The sequence below is a fragment of the Actinia tenebrosa genome, unplaced genomic scaffold, assembly GCF_029948245.1.
Source record: "Actinia tenebrosa isolate PJP-AT-01 unplaced genomic scaffold, QUT_ActTen_1.0 PGA_scaffold4__44_contigs__length_22323623, whole genome shotgun sequence".
NCBI lineage: Eukaryota > Metazoa > Cnidaria > Anthozoa > Actiniaria > Actiniidae > Actinia > Actinia tenebrosa.
The window spans coordinates 3,593,772-3,615,689 of NW_028292581.1; the positions used below are offsets into that span (position 1 = coordinate 3,593,772).

At 38.1% G+C, this 21,918-nt stretch overlaps 2 protein-coding genes across 2 annotated transcripts; both read right to left on the reverse strand.

The window, feature by feature from the left end:
* Positions 1 to 4,543: 4,543 nt before the first annotated feature.
* LOC148906883 (SE-cephalotoxin-like) lies at positions 4,544 to 10,814 on the reverse strand. The gene is made up of 2 exons (XM_089036579.1): positions 10,663 to 10,814; positions 4,544 to 9,086 (listed from the first exon to the last, which is right to left on the reverse strand). The coding sequence occupies exon 2, from the start codon at positions 9,060 to 9,062 to the stop codon at positions 5,871 to 5,873; it is 3,192 nt and encodes a 1,063-aa protein (XP_088892705.1). The 5' UTR covers positions 9,063 to 9,086; positions 10,663 to 10,814; the 3' UTR covers positions 4,544 to 5,870.
* A 4,962-nt stretch (positions 10,815 to 15,776) lies between these two features.
* Positions 15,777 to 19,386, reverse strand: LOC148906884 (SE-cephalotoxin-like). The gene has a single exon (XM_089037265.1). The coding sequence runs from the start codon at positions 19,384 to 19,386 to the stop codon at positions 16,192 to 16,194; it is 3,195 nt and encodes a 1,064-aa protein (XP_088893391.1). The 3' UTR covers positions 15,777 to 16,191.
* Positions 19,387 to 21,918: the final 2,532 nt, after the last annotated feature.

The following is a 21,918-nucleotide window of genomic DNA, read 5'->3' on the forward strand; positions in this document are numbered from 1 at the left end:
CTTCCTGCTTTCATTTATGTCTCAGCTTTATCATGCTTTATCAAACGGCGGGTCTGTATATGACAAAAAGGCAACCAGAATTAATATAATGATAAGAACATTCATTGCTTTCGGTTCGCTTTGAATGCTGTACCTTGCCCCCAGCGTTGGACACAGTATTTTTTAATGTAACTATATATTAGCGACAAGAGTACAATAGCCGAGCATGGAATCTAGGTGCGCTTGCACAATGCGTTGCTTGTCAGCACTCTTTAAATTTTATTGTAATTTCATATAAGTTTTAACTGAAAGAAAATGTTGTTGCCTACAACCAAAGACAAATATGCTATTTGCAGAAGATCGTATTTTTCTCGTATGATATTCATTGTTTGTTTTAGAGTAATAGCCGATACTTAATTATCGAGTCGAAAAAGAAAAAGGAAGCTATTGAGTGGGTGAAAGCCGATAAAAAAGTAGAGGTATTCAGAGGCGGATCCAGGAATTTTAGGAGGGGGGTGACTATTACAAAGGTTTTATCAGGAATGTGATATAATGTGAGATTTGAGCAAAAGGAAGGGGGGGGGGGGTGACTAGTCATCCCCTTTCGCACCCATAGATCCGCCCCTGGTATTCTAAGGAAGAAACTAAAAATCCAAAAAACTTCTTCAGTGGAACACGTAGCCTTGTTTGCAAACGTTCTTTCTGATACGTTGCTTGCTTCAAAGCAGGATGGAAATCAAACTTCGAATAATAAACTGAATCTTTGAACCTTGATAGGAACGCATGAGCTGCTTTGACTGTAAAGTAAAATCATGACAATCATTTAATTAATAAAACATTAATAATCATTCAAATCATTCACTTTTTAACGATTTATAAGTATTATTGTTTCTTTAATATGACCCCCACTTTCAGTCTAACCAGATTTTGCATTAATGAAATTAATTGAATTCTGAGCCCGGATTAAAAGCATATTTAGTCATCACAGATTCGTTCAAAGGTAAAATTATTTCTACAGTTGTAGCTACCATTTTAAAGTTATTTGTGTGATGTATTGTTTTGTTCACAAGTCCTTTCATAAATGAACATTTTGATGTTTTGAGGTAAAAGCCGGATCTGCAATAGTCCCACTAGTACTGGATGACGACGCAATATTGAAACGAATATGACCCGAATACAACTTTGAATGGTTACTGTGATTCGAAAATTCTCAAAAATTAAGTGATTAAAACCTTCATAGCGAATAAGATTAAGATAATCATTGTAAAATCTATTCTTGCTAAGGGTATTGATATTGATCTCACCCATAACAATATTTTCAAGGTTTTCTTTGATAAAATGAATTTCATGTAGACACTTAGATTGGTTTCATGGCAACTTGTAGATAAGACCAATAGATCCTTCCACTTTTTTTCCAACTTTGTGTATAGACTAGTTAGCATATAGCCATGCAAAGTCAGGAAATGTTACAGGTTCAGTGCATGGTCGGAGCGAGGCACAAACTTGCCCCCCCCCCCCCCTCCCCAACAATGTTTGTAAATTTTCGCAACGGAAGCCAGATCGTTAAAAAAACGTGAAAGGGTTATCAGGCCATTAAATATTTTCTATAGGATCCTGAAGTCATTCCTTAAAATAATTATAGTTAATAGATTCTATTAACTATGAAATGATATCATGTGATCAAGCCAGCATACAAAGCAACCCCTCCAATAGTGGAGTAGGAGCACTTATCAATAATTATAAAATAGTTTGAAATATTAAAAACGAGTTAGATTAGTTCGTGTTGTAAACCATGCAGTTTTGAGCAACTAAGTCAAAATTAAACATAGCTTTTGTGTCAATCAATTGGAAAAATTTTTCAAAGTGCTGATTTAGACTTCCGATAGGGCGCTTACCATTTCAACCAATCCATCCGGTTGAAAGTAAGAAAAAAGCGGGAAACTTTGAATTTCCACGAATGGTACACGCGTCTACAAAAAAGAGCGGGAAAGTGGATCCTCAATCGGAAGCTTGAGATTTCCGACAACATATATATTCAAAACCAACTTTTAAAAAATCATTTCACAAGGCTAATTTGGCATTATACTAAATAATTTACAGAAAGTAAAAGGGGGATATCCAGGCGTTTCACTAGTGAAGAGGTACGAACTTTTAGATATTTATGGATGAATCTGATACCAAGTGCGTGACAAGCGTTACACAGCATATTTTAAAAAACGGCGTGACAAACTCTGTTTTCGGCGCGTTTGCACGACGAGCCAAAGCATGTAATGCTGCTTCCCTGTTGCATCTCTGCCATATTACAAGCGAAAACACGTAGAAAAACTCGACATTTTTAAGCTTTATGGTATTTCAGGAAGACTATTGGATTTCAAGTAAAGTTAATTTTGACATTTTGCTTTACACGGACAGAAGAAAAGAATTTCTGAAATATTTGGTAAGTAATTGGTAAGATGATTTTGAAAACTCCAACTGAGTAAGAGACTTTCATGATGAAAGTGTTTAAGTAATAGCGATCAAAGAAAGTTTTCTAAAACTTACACACCTGTATATTAATAACTGGTAAATTTTCAATTTGATAATAAGCTTTATTATAGATAAAAGTTTTGGTCTTTGATGGCGAAACTGAACTATGACTTATGATTCTTTGTCAATAATACCGGCTCGAACTTTATCTTTATGGACGCTTTGTTTCGTGCACCTTCGAGTAATAAATTATTTTAGAAAGCCCAACTCGCGCAAAGCAAAGTGGGTTTTCAAAAACTTCAAGAAGAGAAGTAATTATCCAATCTTTCTCTCTCCACAAAACGACGCTAGACGTGTCACGACGCTACGCGTTCTTGGTTTTCCGCAATCTCTCGTGTTCTCTCGTTTTGTGAGTTTTCGACACCGTCATAGTTAATGTTGAGTGATGCTGGGCTGTTTTTATTTGGTGCTTATGCATGAGTCAATTCAAAGGTGCCCACCCCTCCCGGGCATACCCCGGGCATTTGACCATAGTCGAGTTCCGCATAGTGGGGAATTTGACGCTGAATATATGCCCGAACGAGCGGGCATTTGACTAACCGACCCTTATCTAATGTGCAAAATTTTTTATTTACAAAATTTCTTAGAGTGCTTTTAGTCTCACTGTTGAATAGGTGACGTCAACTAAATGAGATAAGTTATTTACTATTTTAGGTAACGTCACCTAAATTTGAAACTACGAGTAAACAGCTACTGAGATCAGGGGGAGAAACGATGATACAAATGAATGTCTATTCACTCATATTCTCTGGTAAAACAACCCCCCGGATTAGCATGACCGTTGTTTGGCGCGCTTTTATATTTTACGTGACGTCAACTAAATAGTTATCTAAGTTAGATACATTTATCTAACTATTCAACAGTGAGACTAAAAGCACTCTACCTGGTTTGTGCTTATGTTCGTGTTTTGAATTTTAAAAAATGAAAACGCCTAAGTTGTTTGAAATCTGGGATGCCACAAAGGATACAAAGGATATGTTTTAAACAATATAAATTGTCAACTTTTTGAAGTTTTAACCTATTTCAGTAAATTTTAATACTGAATTGTTTTAGAAAATGTCGTTGAAGGTTTTCCATTGGTGTGTGTTTTGCAGTGTACATTATTTTGCTTTCTTAAGCTACTTTCCTGGGCTTGCAATCCTTCAACCACTAACCTAAGCTTATTGACGAAGAAAAAATTGCCACAACAGATAAAATTACTGTTTTGTTGAGAGAAAATTCAAGATTTGTTGTCTATGATATTGGGAAACTTTAAAAATTTTCATTTATCATGATAACCATGAATAAAAAAAACTTCAGTTGTACAGGCTCAGTTTAGTACTTTTTAGATAAAATTTGAGATTCATCAGACTGGAGGGGCAGGCATTCGACCACTTAATGTAGCCTGAATGGTGGGGCATTTGATCATTTGATTGGCCTGCATGGTTGGGAATTTGACCATTTTCCCCCAAAAAAGTCAAATGCCCAGGGGATTGCACGGGGGGATGGGCACCTTTGGAATTGAGTGTGATGCAACTGAAAGTGTATTTGGCTGGGGGATGATTTTGAATAATAAATTGTGCTCTCCTTTCTCAGTATCCTTCCATTACTGTGATGTTATCCTATTGTAATCAACCTGCACCTTGCACAAGTTTATTGTTAAGTTTTTGGCAAGTGATATACTGCACCTCATATGGCAATCTTTTATTCAGCAAATCTTCATACCTTTATTATTTTCCACAAGTTATGAATTATTTTCTATACAATGCTCGGTTTTTAAGTTTTTTTCATCGAAAACTTGTGTATAAAGAGTTTAAACTTGAATATCTCGAATATAATCGAGTGAAGATTACCCTATTTTTAGTAAGATAAGCTTCGTTTCACGCTGTTTTTGTGAAGACCACTTTACATAAGGATGTAAGGATACATTGGAAGCTGCTATTAAGTCAAACTTTAAATTATTTATATTGATTTCATCTGAATTGTGGAAAAAATGGATAGAACAAAAAGGAAGTGTAGACACTAGCTTCTTTTTTAGTAAATAAATAACGAGAGGTAGTAGTATTTAGGTAACATTTATTTTGGAGTTTAGTCCCACAATACAACATTTAATCTACTTATTGGGTTTTCCAAATAGAATGCACCCAGTTTACAATATTAGATATATTTTGCACAGAAAACGCTGATTTACCTATAAATACGATACCACCAATTTATTGCTGTATTAGTTATGCAAGATTTCTTGAAGAGCCCTCAATCTCCTGTTAATGTTATATAATGATTTTGCTTAATGTAAAGGTCGTTTAAAATCTGGAAGAAAACACTAAAATTGGCACACGGTTCCCTTATGTCAATACCATATCAGGGGGTAAGTTTATCTTGAATGGGGAGAGGTGGGTCGTCATACATGCATGTCTTCCATAGCATTCTTTGTTATTACAATTCAGAAATTCAACTGAAAATATCCCTCCCCCGATAGCAGATTTTGTGACACCCCTTCTAAATTTCGTCTACAGGGCCTATGTTGACTCTTAACCAAATTTCATTCTTTCTTCCAGTCTTTAACGATATTGCCAATAATATTGACCTTGAGCCACCTCACTAACTTAGGTGCATACTAAAACCTATCGAAATACTATAGTACTACACGTGATCGAAATGAAAACCTCTTCCAAATCAAACTACAGTTCCTGGGTAAACGACACAACCCAAACGCGGATGTGACCAATTAATAGTCAGCAATTTCAAATCGATAGATATTCAACATAAATTGTTGATTAAGGGAACTTAAGATTTCGTACAAACGTAAAAGCTTACTGCAATGTGATGCAAGATGAGTAAATGTAATGTAACTGCTTTTGGACAAAGAAAAAAAGCTAGTAATATACTTACATACGCAACATTTAAATCATACCCTCACACTAAATTAACAAATTATTAAATACGAGTATACCAGTCATCAAGTCCGTTCCATTTTTCAGTTCCATTTTCGTTATCCTGTATCGCCTGAAGCATCTAGTTTCGCTTTACATGTTCCTTGACATCTTTGGTGATGGTTACTTGTTGGGTTTCTTGTGAGGAATGCAACACGGTTTAATGGAAGGAGTATTGGTATGCACCAAAGAGGAGGAGCTGTTGCTGATCTTCTCATTGCTTCACGATACTGATTTTTCGATTTTCTGTCAGGGTTTACTCCCTTAGCCTTAGTCTCTCCCGAGACACCCACAAGGCAGTGGGGTTGTTCTCGTATCCCTGAGAAGGGGCCCTTACCGGGTACTGTCAGCAGGAGCCAGCTGAGCCCGGGTCTCGCGTAGGCAGGGACGACACACCCTGAAGTAACACCACTTGACAGGTGCTACCCGCTACCTGGGAGGTTTGCATGTTGTCTATCGGACGATGATGTTCCAACTCTCGCAATCGCATCGCGATTTGTCGTCCTGTGTTATGGAATCGCCAGGACACGTTCGAGTTTTGATGACACCATCGTCTTGGCTTAACCACCACGAATAGCCATTCTTAATAGAATACTGTATGAAGACGGTATCGCCCTTGTGGATGGGTTTGTTACTGCCACGGTCTGGTGTATATATCCAGAACATCTCTCCACGACAGTTCTTATTATCATAATGATAAGTGAACCTGCCAGGACAACTCCTTGTTCGACAATTATTACCACTTACCCAGCAGCTTAGCCAATGCTTAGATGCATAATAAAACGCAACACCATCACCGTTTCGAATAGCTCTGCCAGATTCACTGTGGTACGTCAAAATTATGTAAAACGTTTCACTGACGCACGTTGACCAATCTCCCGAATCCATAGTAGAACCAGGACAACTGCGAAGTTTACATTTTTCTACACCGCAGTTAACAGTGCAATAACAGCTTACCCAGCTACTGCCTCTTGCGTTACTTTTTAGAGCTATTGTGTCCCCCGAACGAAGGTAGGATGGACAACGCGATCGGCTTTCGTCATCGTTGTTACCACAATCATTGTCACCGTCACAGATCCAATTCTTATTGATGCATTTGCCATTGGAGCACCTGAATTTCCCAAAGCCAGCAGAGCAGCAGTCTACAGTATTACACGCTGTAGTCCTGTAATTCAATCCGCCTTGATCTCGCTTGCAGTCATCGACATTGTTCGTCCCCAAGCAAGATCTGTAATTGGTCTTAACCCCACCACCACAACTTGTAGAACAGCGAGTCCAATCGTGGCGCCAATTCCCCCAAACAAATTTGCACTTGGGCTGAGAGTCCCATTTCAAGACGCCGTTGATCTTTCTACACTTTACTGTTCCTGGAGTAGGTTGTCTCTGCTTGTCACAACTTACAGTCATCGTCATTCCTTCGAAGGACAGCTGGTGTTTGCAGGAAATTGTCGTACCTTCAACACCAAGAGTACCACAGCTGTACTTGTTCCAGTATTGGTTATAGGCTTTCTGACGGCCTTTGAAAACATTTTCTATTTCTTGGGCTTCTCTCTTGTACTGTGATCGGAGGGCGTCAGTCGTACCTTTCGTCTCCAGCAACCATTTCTTATGTAGTAACAACGCTTCTCCGAGTGCCTGATCCAAGTAGGCCAAATCGTCTCTGAATCCTTTAATGTCTGCATTGTAACTTCCAGAACAGCCTCCGCCATTGTGACTCAAGTAGTCAAGCTTGTATGAATTGTAAATGTCTTTTCCTGGTTTGTCCAATGTACCTTGACCAAGGATCATTTTCTTGAGTCTATTCTGCAATTGAAAAGCCGTGATCGTCTTCAAATACAGGTCCATTTTCTGACCAAACCGATCGAAACTCAGTTCGTTCTTTTGGAGCTTTGCATAAAGGTCAGCGATGTCTTCGACGTTGTAGATGATTCTCGAATGTTGTATGATGTTGTTCGTGTGAGCAAAAGAGGCCTTGATCTTTAGCAGAACTAGGTCGAGCTTTTGTGACAGAGACCTTATAGAAAAGAAAATGTCAACAGCAGTAGGAACACCGTTCACAACATTAAATGTCTTGCGCAGTTGGGCCATTAACCTCTCTGTGGTATCATCAAATTCAATTCGTTTTTCGCAAGACTCTCCACCATAGTGGCTCACGCAAATGCACTGATGGGTCTTCGTAAAAGGAATCTGCTTGCATTGACCATGACCACTGCATTTCTCACTAGTAGTGCACGGGTTGTAATTGGTGTTAACATCAGTAGCAAGAGATCCCATTTTCTTGATTTGGTTTTTCAATGCCTTTATACATATCCTCTGCTGATACCTCGATGATTTGCATTCGGTTTGAAAGTCAACAAGTCTTTGTAAATTTGATGACCCGCACTTTTTGTGCGACAGGATGTTGTCAGCAGCGTAGATATAATCAGAATTGCATCCCCCGCATCCTTTAAAAACCAACAAGGTTTTGGCTTGTCTGATTTCACTGCAGCTGGCCAGTGATTTTGTATCTTCGTAGACTATGTAGTACTCTTTGACGTTTCCGGGATCCGAGCGGTCTTCCACCTTGAAGTACCTACTACCTTTCCACTCAAGACCGGTGATCTTTGTACGGTAATCTTTAATCGCTGCTACGCCCCAAGTGTACCAAGGGTATTTGACTTTAAGTTCTTCGAAGATGGCTTTAACATTGCTTTCCTGGCTAGGCCCTTTTGACTTCGTTAAAATCTTTTGGGCATCCTTCTTTGCGTGGTTAACAGACTCTCTTCTGCAGTTCCAGACTCGATCGTCAAAGGCTCGACGTATCTGGAAGAAGTACTTCTGAACGTCGTTGAAACCCTTAGTGGCTCTGCCTTGGTCACCCTTGAGGTAGTAGTAGGTCAATTTCTGTTGAGCAGCACTAGTCATTATTCCTTTTATAAGCATCATTAGCTCGGTGAGTTGAGTAATATCGCAACCATATTCAGCAATAAATCTGTCAAAGAGGTTACGTTGAGTTATCCCCTCTGAAAGAGCCGCCATTCTGTAGAGGTTGAGAAGGTTTCCATCCAAGTTGTTGTTTTCGTAGTACTTGACGTATTCTTCAGCGAGCTTCACTTGGTCTATTCTTCGGGTTTTAGTACCCATTGCCTTGCGAATATCCGATAGTTTCTTTGCACCATTTTTTGACTTGTACTCTAATTTTATCCAGGCAGATAAGAAAGTATTAAATGCACTGTTTGCCTTGATGGACGCCTCCATTTCGTCAAGTTTCTGGTCAAGTCGATCAAGCTTCGCATTGACTTCGTTAAATCGTTGATTTATCAGCGACGTGATGACGTCCAAATCACTTGGCATGAAGAAGGTGAAGACAAAGCTGGCAATAGCGGAGGCAGCCTGGATAGCCTTAAGCGCACGCCCAACCATCTTACCAACTTTGAGTAGCTTCGTTTGTTTCTTGAGAAGTTCTGCACTCTTCAAGCTCTTTGAAGCCGCCATTGCTTCTTTGAGGGCCTTTTGCTCTCCCTTAATGTCGCCTGCGAGTTGGTCAAGTACAAACTGAGTCGTATCAAGTGCTGTAGATACTTTAGCCTGCTCACCAGGGTCTAATGCAGCAACTGTACAGTCAGGATAGAACAGCAACAACAGGAGCCAAAGTACACACCTCATGCTGAATAGCAAGCGACGATATCACTGAAAAGACATGATGAATTTCCTTCTAAGTACATAGTTAATTATTTCGTAGTTCTTAGATATATTTGCAAAAATAAAAACGAAATGACTTGAATACCTAAAGTTCTCAGTTTAAATGACTCCAAGAAAGAATAGATGAATTAGACAAATTTAGTTTGCTCAAAATAACCTGTAAAGCAATGTAATATAAAGCGTCTTTGATTATATCCATATAGAAAGGACGCTATAGAGAGAGGTGACTGGCTACTTTCAGGAAAAAAAAATTTTTTTTTAATTACAATATTTTAAAGTAAAAATTTTAAGGTAATTCCCTCGAAAGAAATTTTGCCAATAACTTTGTCCTGAAACTTTGCATCGACATTAATTATTTATGTTATGGACATTTAAAAACTGCAATAAAAAATGGGGTCACCATTGTCGTTTTTTCGCAAGATGCTCTCCAAATATGTCAATTTATGGGTTTTATAGTGAAATGTGGTAGAAACCGGAAGCTGTAATCAAGGACCTTTATTTACTTTCATATAAGAAAGCATACTTATGACTCGAAGTTTACTAGATAATCTATACTATTAAATCCATCAAATTAAAGTCATTGGATGACTATGATTCTTGAACTATTAGTGAAAAATTCAGGTATAAGCGCCTCTACGAACATCCAAAAATTGCACGTGTCTACTATTCCCATCAAAATATTTCAAAATCTATCCAATAAACTTTCCTTCATATTTTGATATATAATGCCGAGCATCTCATTTATCAAAAATCTGAAGTAAAAAATGCGGTCACCATTCTCGTTTTTGATTTATCTTGAAAACACATCTCAAAATAGTCGAAAACTGACTTTTCCGAGTGGAGACTGGGGCAAGCCAGAGAAAAATCGCAGTTTCTCTACTCAAAAAAAGAACAAAAAAGGGAAATGGTCTTAAACATGTTTCTAATTTAGTTTCCAAAAGAAAAATGCCTAAACTTTGTTACTTCCATGCTTTTAGCTGCATGCGCAGAAAATTGCGCAGTGCAAAACAAGGGAATTACCTTAACCAGTTTTCAAGTCTGTTTTATAGTCTTGATTTGTCCTAAAACAATTGGGAATCTCCAAAATTTCGATTTCAATGAAAGACATCCAAGGTAAATTTCACTAAACCTGATATTGTGTTGGATCGTCTGTAGTTATCTTTGGTTTTTTTAAGTAAAATTAAACAGGAATTCAAAGCTTAAAAATGTCGGCCATGGAAAACGTTGTCGATCTTCAAAAAACAAAACTAGCCCCTGGGGTGGCTGGTGGTGAGTTGTGTACAAAATTCCTAAGTGGGAGAGTATAATCGCGCAAAGAAAACAATGTAGTGCATTTTGATTCGATTTCAATGCATGGTTTTTATTATGGGATACGTTATCTTCATCTCGAATAAAAATAATTGAAGATTTTTCCCCCGATCTTATTTTCACCTTTCAGATTCATTCAAATTGGGCTCCCTGGCTCCCTAATTTCGTATCGGGAGCTCCGCTTTTAGGCAGTGCCTAAATATATGTATTACATAGTTAATAGAGGGGAATTAACTCTAATAGCTATGATTATTACCTCAAAAAAATCGGCGACTTTGACTTTTCAGAACTTTCTTTGAAGATCCCACAGCTTTAAAGGAAGTGCTAGAATCCTTTACTATGTAGAGAGAAGAATATAACTAATATATAGTCGCTTATTAGCTGTTTACAGGAACTTGACCAATAGTTCTCAAACCCTAATGGTTTGTCAATAGACAAACCAATTGTGTAAACGTTCTAACCAATGACAACGGTGTTTCATCATCACTTGTTTGTTGGTCGACGCTATAAGGGTTTCCTCTATTTGTCTAGTGACACCGGTTTCCTCATTCCTTGAATTAGTTAAATTAAAGAAAAGTATATTTTGACGCTTCGCGTTTAGACATGATATTAAATGTAAGATTTCGGATAAAACGCGTAGATTTGATAAAAACATGACGTTTTGGCTATAATTAGCAATTAGTCCTCTCGCCTAAATGGACTGTTAGTCAATAGCACACGAGGTCGAAGGCCGATTGGGCTATTGACTCGTAGCACATGAGGGCGAGAGGACTAATGGTTTTAGTCAAATTCAACTAGTCGGTCAAATATATAGATGCAGACAACTTTTGAATTAAAGTTAATTTTCAAAGCTGGCACTTTTTGCGTTACTGATTGCAAAAACGCTTTATTGCTCATCTTCTGCGGATTCATTTCCTAAAAACGTTTAATTTTGTCAATTCTCTTCCATCGTCGATAAGAACTCTTTTTACGATTCAAAACCTATTTCATTTTAAAATAAAGATGTGGATTATTTTTATCCCTCAAAGGGTTGTCAAAATCTGGTTAGACTGAAAGTGAGGGTCACCGCTTTTAATAAAGAAAAAAATGAAGATTATAAATCGCTAAAAGGTAATAACGTAATGATTTAACACCAGGAAAAAACTTGTTAGAATTGACTTTATTTACTCATGAATATGCATTTTTTCAGACTAGATAATCTACTACAATAATACGTGAAAAACATTTTTATATACAAGAACAAAAAAATAATGATTTATTTGAAATTAACTTATTGGCAGCGACGCATTTCCCCTTCAAACTTCGAGGTACGCAACAAACGAAACCCAGTCGAGCCACCTTAAGATATACCCCTACTACTATCATTTTAATAGTAATGTTTTTTGAGTGCCGATTTGTTGGTCTTTGACGAATTGAAAGGGGAATATCACAATACCTTCCCGGCTTTGACGGTAGGAAAAAATGTTTCTTATATTTGTCCTAGAGAAAGGGTTTTGCAAAAGTTTGGAAGACGTGCTACGTGTATTATATTTGTGTTACACAGAAAGCAGCGATAATTCGAAATTCGAAGGCTTGTTATTGCATAGATGATCGTAATAAAATTGACAGGTATGTAATTTGACTTAATCTGGAAACTTCAAAAGGCCAAGATTAGCATAATGTCTTACCAGAGTTAATAGACTCTGGTCTTACCGATAAGAAATCTGTAGCCCTTACAAAATCATTAATGTACAGCACGAATAGTAGAGGGTCTAATATTAAGCCGTGTGGTACACCAGAATAGATTGACAGTAATTCAGAAGCAATACCATTAACAAAAACATTTTGCCTCCTTTTACTTAAGTAAGATTTGAACCACAGGGCCCAGTTGTTCAAAGCTCAATTAGTGCTAATCCTGGGTTAACTCTTAATAAGACCTATAGAGTTAATCGCTAGTCTAAGTTTTAAAGTAGAAAGAAAATCTCTGTTTCAAGATATTTCTGTTTTGGTAAACTGGAGGCAAGGGTTTTTGGTGTATCACGAAAATATTTGTTTATTAATACTTAAAAATATTGGATATGGTTTGGGATTGTTGATATTCTTTGTTATCGTGTTTTAACTTGTCGATATAGGAGGAGGGCCTCTTTTTTCAAATGACTTAATCGATATTATCCCACATTTTTTTAGTATTTTTAGTCGGTCAAAAACCGAATTAGTCAGTAAAAAATGTATCAAGCGACTGTTTGTTAATAAAAGCAACTTATTGCGATATAATTTGCACTTGTTTAGAATGTTATCCATGGTTTGTAACTTATATCGCACTTGGATTGATTTTTTTCAGCGAAGTTATCCATGGCTTTTGCGAACTGCTTTTGAGTTTCACTGTTTTGAAAGGCATGTTTATTGCCTATAATATTAAAAATGTATATAAATCTATTAAGACTTTCAATTGTATAGTCAGAAATTATATTCAGGATCGGTTTTTTTTCATAAATCGGATTTAACTAAGGCAATTATATATTTTTTAAAGTCAGTAATACTAAACACGGGTAGATGATCTGATTTGGTCCCACTATACACCGAATCGAAATATGCCGACCAATTTGGATAACTATTGTTCTGCACTGACAAGCGACTGACTAGCCTCTCATACACGTGAAAACGCTTTTATGTTTCCACGTGGACACGAGGCTAGTCAGTCGCTAGTCAGGGCAAAGCAATAGTTATTTAAATTGGTCGCCCATATTTCGATTCGGTGTATATGAAAGGAATATAATCAATACAGCTTTGAGTAGTTTCTGTGATTCGAAAATTTTCAATACATTAAGGGATTAAAACCTTCATAGCGAATGAGATTAAGATAATCATTGTAAAATCTATTCTTGCTAAAGTTATTGATATTGATCTCACCCATAATAATATTTTTTTTCTTTGATAAATAAACTTAATGTAGACACTCTTTAAATTTGCGTAAGAAATTAGAATTAGATAGGTTTTATGGCCGTTTGTAGATAAGGCCAAAACACCCTTCCACTTTGGACTAGTTAGCATATAGCCATGCAAAGTCTGGAAATTTTACAGGTTCAGTGTATGGTCGCGGGGCACAAACATGCCCCCACCCCCCTTCCCCAACAAATGCGGTCTGTAAAATTTCGCAACTTAACGGAGCTAGATCGTAGATTCTATAGAATTCTGAATTTTTAAGTCATTCCTTAAAATGATATTATGATCAAGCCAACATACAAAGCAACCCCTCCACCAGCGTAGTAGGAGCGCTTATCAATATTTATAAAATAGTTTGAAATATTAAAACGAGTTAAATTAGTTTGGGTTGTAAAGACTGTTGTAAAGCAGGTTTCTGAGCAACCAATAAAGTCAAAATTATTAAACATAGCTATTGTGTCAATCAATATAAAGCCTGAAGCAAGATGACGTTTTACCCCCCCCCCCCCCCCAGGGGGGGGGTACTCCTATATATGAACTATACGGGGATGATCCGCTGAACAGGGTATGGTTTTTCGAGCTTCTTGTCATAAACAGGGTATGCAATTTCACTCAAGGTCCAAATTCTTCCTGAGTTTCTTGTCATATTCAGGATTTCTACTTTCGTATTGACCGAAACTGGTTACCATGGTCGTAAAAAAATGATACGTGAGATGACATGATAATTGAAACAGGAACTCAGTGCAATTAATTATATCTTTTGTCATAAACAGGGTCTACAAATACGATTTTTTTTGTCATAAACAGGGTACCCCTTTCAGAATCCCAGCGGAACACCCCTACCCAAATTCTGGCGGAGTACCCCCCTCCCGGGTTTTACCCCCGACTCTATACCATGATAGTGTTTAAAATTCTTTCATATTAAAATTTTTGATTCCTTAGAGAATACAGGAACAATAGTTATAATTAAAGAACTCAGCAAATCTCCATACCTTTATTATTTTCCACAAGTTATGAATTATTTTCTACAATGCTTGGTTTTTACGTTTTTTTCATCGAAAACTTGTGTATAAAGAGTTTAAACTTGAATATCTCGAATATAATCGAGTGAAGGTTACCCTATTTTTAGTAAGATAAGCTTCGTTTCACGCTGCTTTTGTGATGACCACTTTACATAAGGATGTAAGGATACATTGGAAGCTGCTATTAAGTCAAACTTTAAATTATTTATATTGATTTCATCTGAATCGTGGAAAAAAATGGATAGAACAAAAAGGAAGTGTAGACACTAGCTTCTTTTTTAGTAAATAAATAACGAGAGGTAGTAGTATTTAGGTAACATTTATTTTGAAGTCTAGTCCCACAATACAACATTGAATCTATTGTTATCCAAATAAAATGCATCCAGTTTACAATATTAGATATATTTTGCACAGAAAACGCTGATTTACCTATTCATACGATACCAGAATTAATTACTTTATAAATCAATTTATTGCTGTATTAGTTTTGCAAGATTTCTTGAAGTGCCCTCAATCTCCTTTTAATGTTATATAATGACTTTGTACAAGGGAATATGAATTAAGAGAAGGAATCCTACCTATATAGCCTTGTAACCATCATGTGCACAGTTTGATGCTATTTTTAGCTTAGAGATATTTTGAGTGAAGAACCTGATTGGTTGATTTCTTGAGAGTAGGCGGCTTCCAGTTTTGCAGTAAACAAAAGCCTGTGTTTTTGTCGTGGACATAGCGAAATATGGCGCTTTTCGTGTCCTAAAACGAGGCATTAAAGGGAAGCATGATTATCGCGCGGGTATGGCACGGTTCCCTTATGTCAATACCATATCAGGGGGTAAATTTATCTTGAATGGGGAGAGGTGGGTCGTCATACATGCATGTCTTCCATAGCATTCTTTGTTATTACAATTCAGAAATTCAACTGAAAATATCCCTCCCCCGATAGCAAATTTCGTGCCACCCCTTCTAAATCGGAACTAAAGGCCCTAAGTTAACTCGGAGCCAAATTTCATGCTTTCTACCGGTCTTCAACGATATTGCCTAAAATTGACCTTATGTGTATACCGGCTAGAACCGTTCGAAATACTATACTACACGTGATCGCAACGAAAACCTCTTCTAAAGCGAACCACGTTTCTGGGTAAACGAAACAACCTAAACTCGGATGTGACCAATCAACAGTCAGCAATTTAAAACTCCATAGATATTCAACATAAATCGTTGATCATGAGCACTATAGAATTTTTACAAACGTAAAAGTTTACTGCAATGTGATGCAAGATGAGTAAATATAAATTAAATGCTTTTGGACGATAAAAAAAGAAGAAAAAAGAAAAAATATATACTTATATACGCAACATTTAAATCATACCCTCACACTAAATTAACGAATTATTAAATACGATTATATCAGTCATCAAGTCGTTCCATTTTTCAGTTCCATTTTCGTTATCCTGTATCGCCTGAAGCATCTAGTTTCGCTTTACATGTTCCTTGACATCTTTGCTGATGGTTACTTGTTGGATTTCTTGTGAAGAATGCAACACGGTTTAATGGAAGGAGTATTGGTATGCACCAAAGAGGAGGAACTGTTGCTGATCTTCTCATTGCTTCACGATACTGATTTTTCGATTTTCTGTCAGGGTTTTACTCCCTTAGCCTTAGTCTCTCCCGAGACACCCACAAGGCAGTGGGGTTGTTCTCGTATCCCTGAGAAGGGGCCCTTACCGGGTACTGTCAGCAGGAGCCAGCTGAGCCCGGGTCTCGCGTAGGCAGGGACGACACACTCTGAAGTAACACCACTTGACAGGTGCTACCCGCTACCTGGAAGGTTTGCATGTTGTCTATCGGACGATGATGTTCCAACTCTCGGAGCTGCATCGTGACTTGTCGTCCCGTGTTATGGAATCGCCAGGACACGTTCGGGTTTTGATGACACCATCATCTTCGCTTAACCACCACGAATGGCCACGCATATAAGAATACTTTATAAAGACGGTATCGCCCTTGTGGATGGGTTTGTTACTGCCACGGTCTGGCGTATATATCCAGAACATCTCTCCACGACAGTTCTTATTATCATAATGATAAGTGAACCTGCCAGGACAACTCCTTGTTCGACAATCATTACCACTTCCCCAGCAGCTTAGCCAATGTTTAGCTCCGTAATAAAACGCCACACCATCACCGTTTCGAATAGCTCTGCCAGATTCACTGTTGTACGTCAAAATTATGTAAAACGTTTCACTGACGCACGTTGACCAATCTCCCGAATCCATAGTAGAACCAGGACAACTTCGAAGTTTACATTCTTTTACACCGCAGTTAACAGTGCAATAACAGCTTACCCAGCTACTGCCTCTTGCGTTACTTTTTAGAGCTATTGTGTCCCCCGAACGAAGGAAAGATGGACAACGCGATCGGCTTTCGTCATCGTTGTTACCACAATCATTGTCCCCGTCACAGATCCAATTCTTATTGATGCATTTGTCATTGGAGCACCTGAACTTCCCAAAGCCAGCAGAGCAGCAGTCTACGGTATTACACGCTGTAGTCCTGTAATTCAATCCGCCTTGATCTCGCTTACAGTCATCGACATTGTTCGTCCCCAAGCAAGATCTGTAATTGGTCTTAAACCCACCACCACAATTTGTAGAACAGCGAGTCCAATCGTGGCGCCAATTCCCCCAAACAAATTTGCACTTGGGCTGAGAGTCCCATTTCAAGACGCCGTTGATCTTTCTACACTTTACTGTTCCTGGAGTAGGTTGTCTCTGCTTGTCACAACTTACAGTCATCGTCATTCCTTCGAAGGACAGCTGGTGTTTGCAGGAAATTGTCGTACCTTCAACACCAAGAGTACCACAGCTGTACTTGTTCCAGTATTGGTTATAGGCTTTCTGACGGTCTTTGAAAACATTTTCTATTTCTTGGGCTTCTCTCTTGTACTGTGATCGGAGGGCGTCAGTCGTACCTTTCGTCTCCAACAACCATTTCTTATGTAGTAACAACGCTTCTCCGAGTGCCTGATCCAAGTAGGCCAAATCGTCTCTGAATCCTTTAATGTCTGCATTGTAACTTCCAGAACAGCCTCCGCCATTGTGACTCAAGTAGTCAAGCTTGTATGAATTGTAAATGTCTTTTCCTGGTTTGTCCAAAGTACCTTGACCAAGGATCATTTTCTTGAGTCTATTCTGCAATTGAAAAGCGGTGATCGTCTTCAAATACAGGTCCATTTTCTGACCAAACCTATCAAAACTCAGTTCGTTCTTTTGGAGCTTTGCATAAAGGTCAGCGATGTCTTCGAGGTTGTAGATGATTCTCGAATGTTGTATGATGTTGTTCGTGTGAGCAAAAGAGGCCTTGATCTTTTGCAGAACTAGGTCGAGCTTTTGTGACAGAGACCGTATAGAAAAGAAAATGTCAACAGCAGTAGGAACACCGTTCACAACATTAAATGTCTTGCGCAGTTGGGCCATTAACCTCTCTGTGGTATCATCAAATTCAATTCGTTTTTCGCAAGACTCTCCACCATAGTGGCTCACGCAAATGCACTGATGGGTCCTCGTAAAAGGAATCTGCTTGCATTGACCATGACCACTGCATCTCTCACTAGTAGTGCACGGGTTGTAATTGGTGTTAACATCAGTGGCAAGAAATCCCAAACCGTTCACTTGTTTTTCCAATGACTTTATGCAGTTTCTCTGCTGATAATAATTCAATTGTGGGCATTCGGTTTGAAAGTTAACAAGTCTTTGTAAATTTGATGACCCGCACTTTTTGTGCGACAGGATGTTGTCAGCAGCGTAAATATAATCGGAATTGCATCCGTCACATCCTTTAAAAACCAACAAGGTTTTGGCTTGTCTGATTTCACTGCAGCTGGCCAGTGATTTTGTATCTTCGTAGACTATGTAGTACTCTTTCACGTTTCCGGGATCCGAGCGGTCTTCCACCTTGAAGTACCTACTACCTTTCCACTCAAGACCGGTGATCTTTGTACGGTAATCTTTAATCGCTGCTACGCCCCAAGTGTACCAAGGGTATTTGACTTTAAGTTCGTCGAAGATGGCTTTAACATTGCTTTCCTGGCTAGGCCCTTTTGACTTCGTTAAAATCTTTTGAGCATCCTTCTTTGCGTGGTTAACAGACTCTCTTCTGCAGTTCCAGACTCGATCGTCAAAGGCTCGACGTATCTGGAAGAAGTACTTCTGAACGTCGTTGAAACCCTGAGTGGCTCTGCCTTGGTCACCCTTGAGGTAGTAGTAGGTCAATTTCTGTTGAGCAGCACTAGTCATTATGCCTTTTATAAGCATCATTAGCTCGGTGAGTTGAGTAATATCGCAACCATATTCAGCAATAAATCTATCAAAGAGGTTACGTTGAGTTATCCCCTCTGGAAGAGCCGCCATTCTGTAGAGGTTGAGAAGGTTTCCATCCAAGTCGTTGTTTTCGTAGTACTTGACGTATTCTTCAGCGAGCTTCACTTGGTCTATTCTTCGGATTTTAGTACCCATTGCCTTGCGAATATCCGATAGTTTCTTTGCACCATTTTTTGACTTGTACTCCCATTTTATCCAGGCAGATAAGAAAGTATTAAATGCACTGTTTGCCTTGATGGACGCCTCCATTTCGTCAAGTTTCTGGTCAAGTCGATCAAGCTTCGCATTGACTTCGTTAAATCGTTGATTTATCAGCGACGTGGTGACGTCCAAATCACTTGGCATGAAGAAGGTGAAGACAAAGCTGGCAATAGCAGAGGCGGCCTGAATAGCCTTAAGTGCACGCCCAACCATCTTACCAACTTTGAGTAGCTTCGTTTGTTTCTTGAGAAGTTCTGCACTCTTCAAGCTCTTTGAAGCCGCCATTGCTTCTTTGAGGGCCTTTTGCTCTCCCTTAATGTCGCCTGCGAGTTGGTCAAGTACAAACTGAGTCGTATCAAGTGCTGTAGATACTTTAGCCTGCTCACCAGGGTCTAGTTCAGCAGCTGTACAGCCAAAATGGGACAGCAACAACAGGAGCCAAAGTACACACCTCATGCTGAATAGCAAGCGACGATATCTCTGAAAAGACATGATGAATTCCCTTGTAAGTACATAAATGATAAAAGGGTAAACTATACACCGTGAAAAGATGAAAAAAATTTACTAACTTACTTATTAATTATTAATTAGTTTTTAGCTAGTTATCTCTTCCTGTAAGTACATACCCATACTAAAAATAAGCCCATTGTAAATCAGTTGCATTATAGTTCCAGTTTCTTATAATCAATTGGCTATTTCTCCAAAAACCCATTGCAGACTTCCGCCCTTGCTAATCAGTTGCAATATAGGACTTTTTATAATTAAAACATAAATATATCAAAAATTCGAAAATCACATTGCAACTAACACCCTTGCTAGTCAGTTGCAATATAATTCTATGTACAATCAATCAAAACACTAATATATCACATTTTTAAAAACCACATTGCTAACTGTTAGTCAGTTACAAAGCTCTCTGCCTACTTTTGGAAAAAATATTAGGCTTCTTTAAAACTTCGATTTTCGGAATTGAAATTTAATGCTGATTCGAAATCTGGAAAGAAAAATTGGGTGTCCCGAGCTTGTTTTCGTATTAATCAGCAGTTAATGGAAGCCTAAGCGCGAGCTTTTGGAGCAAAAATTGCGCTACCGGAAGTGATTTGAAAAAAAATAAGATTCATAAGATAACTATTATTTGCAGATTCTATGATTGCATGAATAAAGGCTAGTCAATCATTCTACAATAATACGTGGATTTTTTTGACAAAAAGACAAAGATACATTGATTTGCCATATTTTGTAGTTTCGGTGCTCTTAAGAAATCTCATATAAAGTCGAACAAAACTCCCTACAAAAATCTTTTCATGTGTTATATATTTTTAGCAGCTTATTCAAATAAGCTATTAAAAAATAGAGTCCCGTGCAAAATTTGAGGGTTTTGCCCTGTTGAAGCTCACAACGCGTATGGTTCTTCAATAAAATCTTGTAGATTTTTCAGCGGTTTTTGAGCGCGCGCACATCGTGGGCTCAAATGGAGCGTTCAAAAGTAGGCAGCCACCTTAAAAATAAAGTGAAATTGTGAAATTGAAGGAAAAATTGAACAAACTTTGAATACCTAAAGGGCTCAGTGTAAACATTCAAATGCACCCCCCCCCCTTACCCCCCAAAAAGGAAAAATGAATAATACGAAAAATCTGCATAATTCAAAGACAAATTCATTTTGCTTAATATGATCTGCTAAACTGTTGAGAAAAAAGCGTCTTAGTTCATTTAGTTATTGCCGATCCGCCGATATCCGAACGAGTGACACGTTAGCATATCCCGAGTCCCTACAATCTGCGCTCGTTCTGTGCAGCTAGTTTGTATATTCTCAAGTTAAAAAAGTAGCCACCAAAAAGATTTCTGGAATTTCTAGCTGGTTTTTTCTTTAGCCAATCAAAATTTTCTTCGTACATCACGAAAATTAGCTCAGCATGGCATTTCTTACATGTTTCTGAATGCCTGCCCAAAAATGAATTTCAGTACTCTGAAGGTGGGGCTGGGTTAATAGGGACAAATCCGTCGACCGTTACTATTGATGCCCGAATCCGTCGATCCGCAAAAGATTGTTCAAATCCGAATATGCAAATAATTTGACAGTTGCCTCGTACGTGAGTGTGGTTCAGATGTACTAATCGAACTCTGTAACGAACAAAAACCGAAATTCGGAGCATCCAATGGATAAATCCGCAATCCACTGCATTTGTAGGATCCGCCAATCAGTTCAAATCTTACTCCGATTTCGAAATCCTCATTAATTGATTAATTCATTGCGAAATTCGCTAATCCGCTGACCTATTTGGCAAACAATCCATAAGAAGTTCGGATTTATCTTAAAATGTTACCACCATTTGACGACACATGTACCCGGTTCGTTTTGATGTTTTTCACTAAAGCAAGATTACTTCTTGCTTAAAGTGCCACTACGATGAAATTTGAATGTCTCCAATCTTTACTGCTTAAACACACTTTAAAGTACTTTACATAAGAAGAAAACTGGCGCTTTCCATTTCTTGTTAGCATTTTTGGTTAGAGAGGTATTTAGGTTTCTAATTTATGCAAATTAGGAGGTTGATGACGTCATATTCTCAACTCACAGTTTCCTTCAAAATAGATTTCAGTATATCTGAAAGTATTTGAGGAATTCATTTAAATTTTGCAATAAACTTGTATTCAAAATAAAGAACGTACATGAAATTGCTCAAACTTTCGTTGCTATGGCAACACACTAGTGTCCAGGCCTCTAACAGCGATTTTAGCCTTTTAGCAATTACTTCGTTGTTTTTGAACTTGAGCAGAAACGTTTGACTAAATTTGTGTCTACAAACCATAACAGGTCTATTAACCTAGCCTTATTCGATACCATCTCTCATAAAGGTAGAAATTTCAAAAATAGGGGTGGTTTGGAATCGAGGCTGTTGCTATGGCAACTATAGTTAATTTTGGAGAACAGCAGGAGTACTATAATACTACTAGATTTTGTTGATTTTGATTGAAATTGGGCTGAAA

Bases quoted from the DNA above. Each gene is read 5' to 3' on its own strand.
- LOC148906883 (XM_089036579.1), bottom strand. From the start codon at position 9,062: ATGAGGTGTGTACTTTGGCTCCTGTTGTTGCTGTTCTATCCTGACTGT.
- LOC148906884 (XM_089037265.1), bottom strand. From the start codon at position 19,386: ATGAGGTGTGTACTTTGGCTCCTGTTGTTGCTGTCCCATTTTGGCTGT.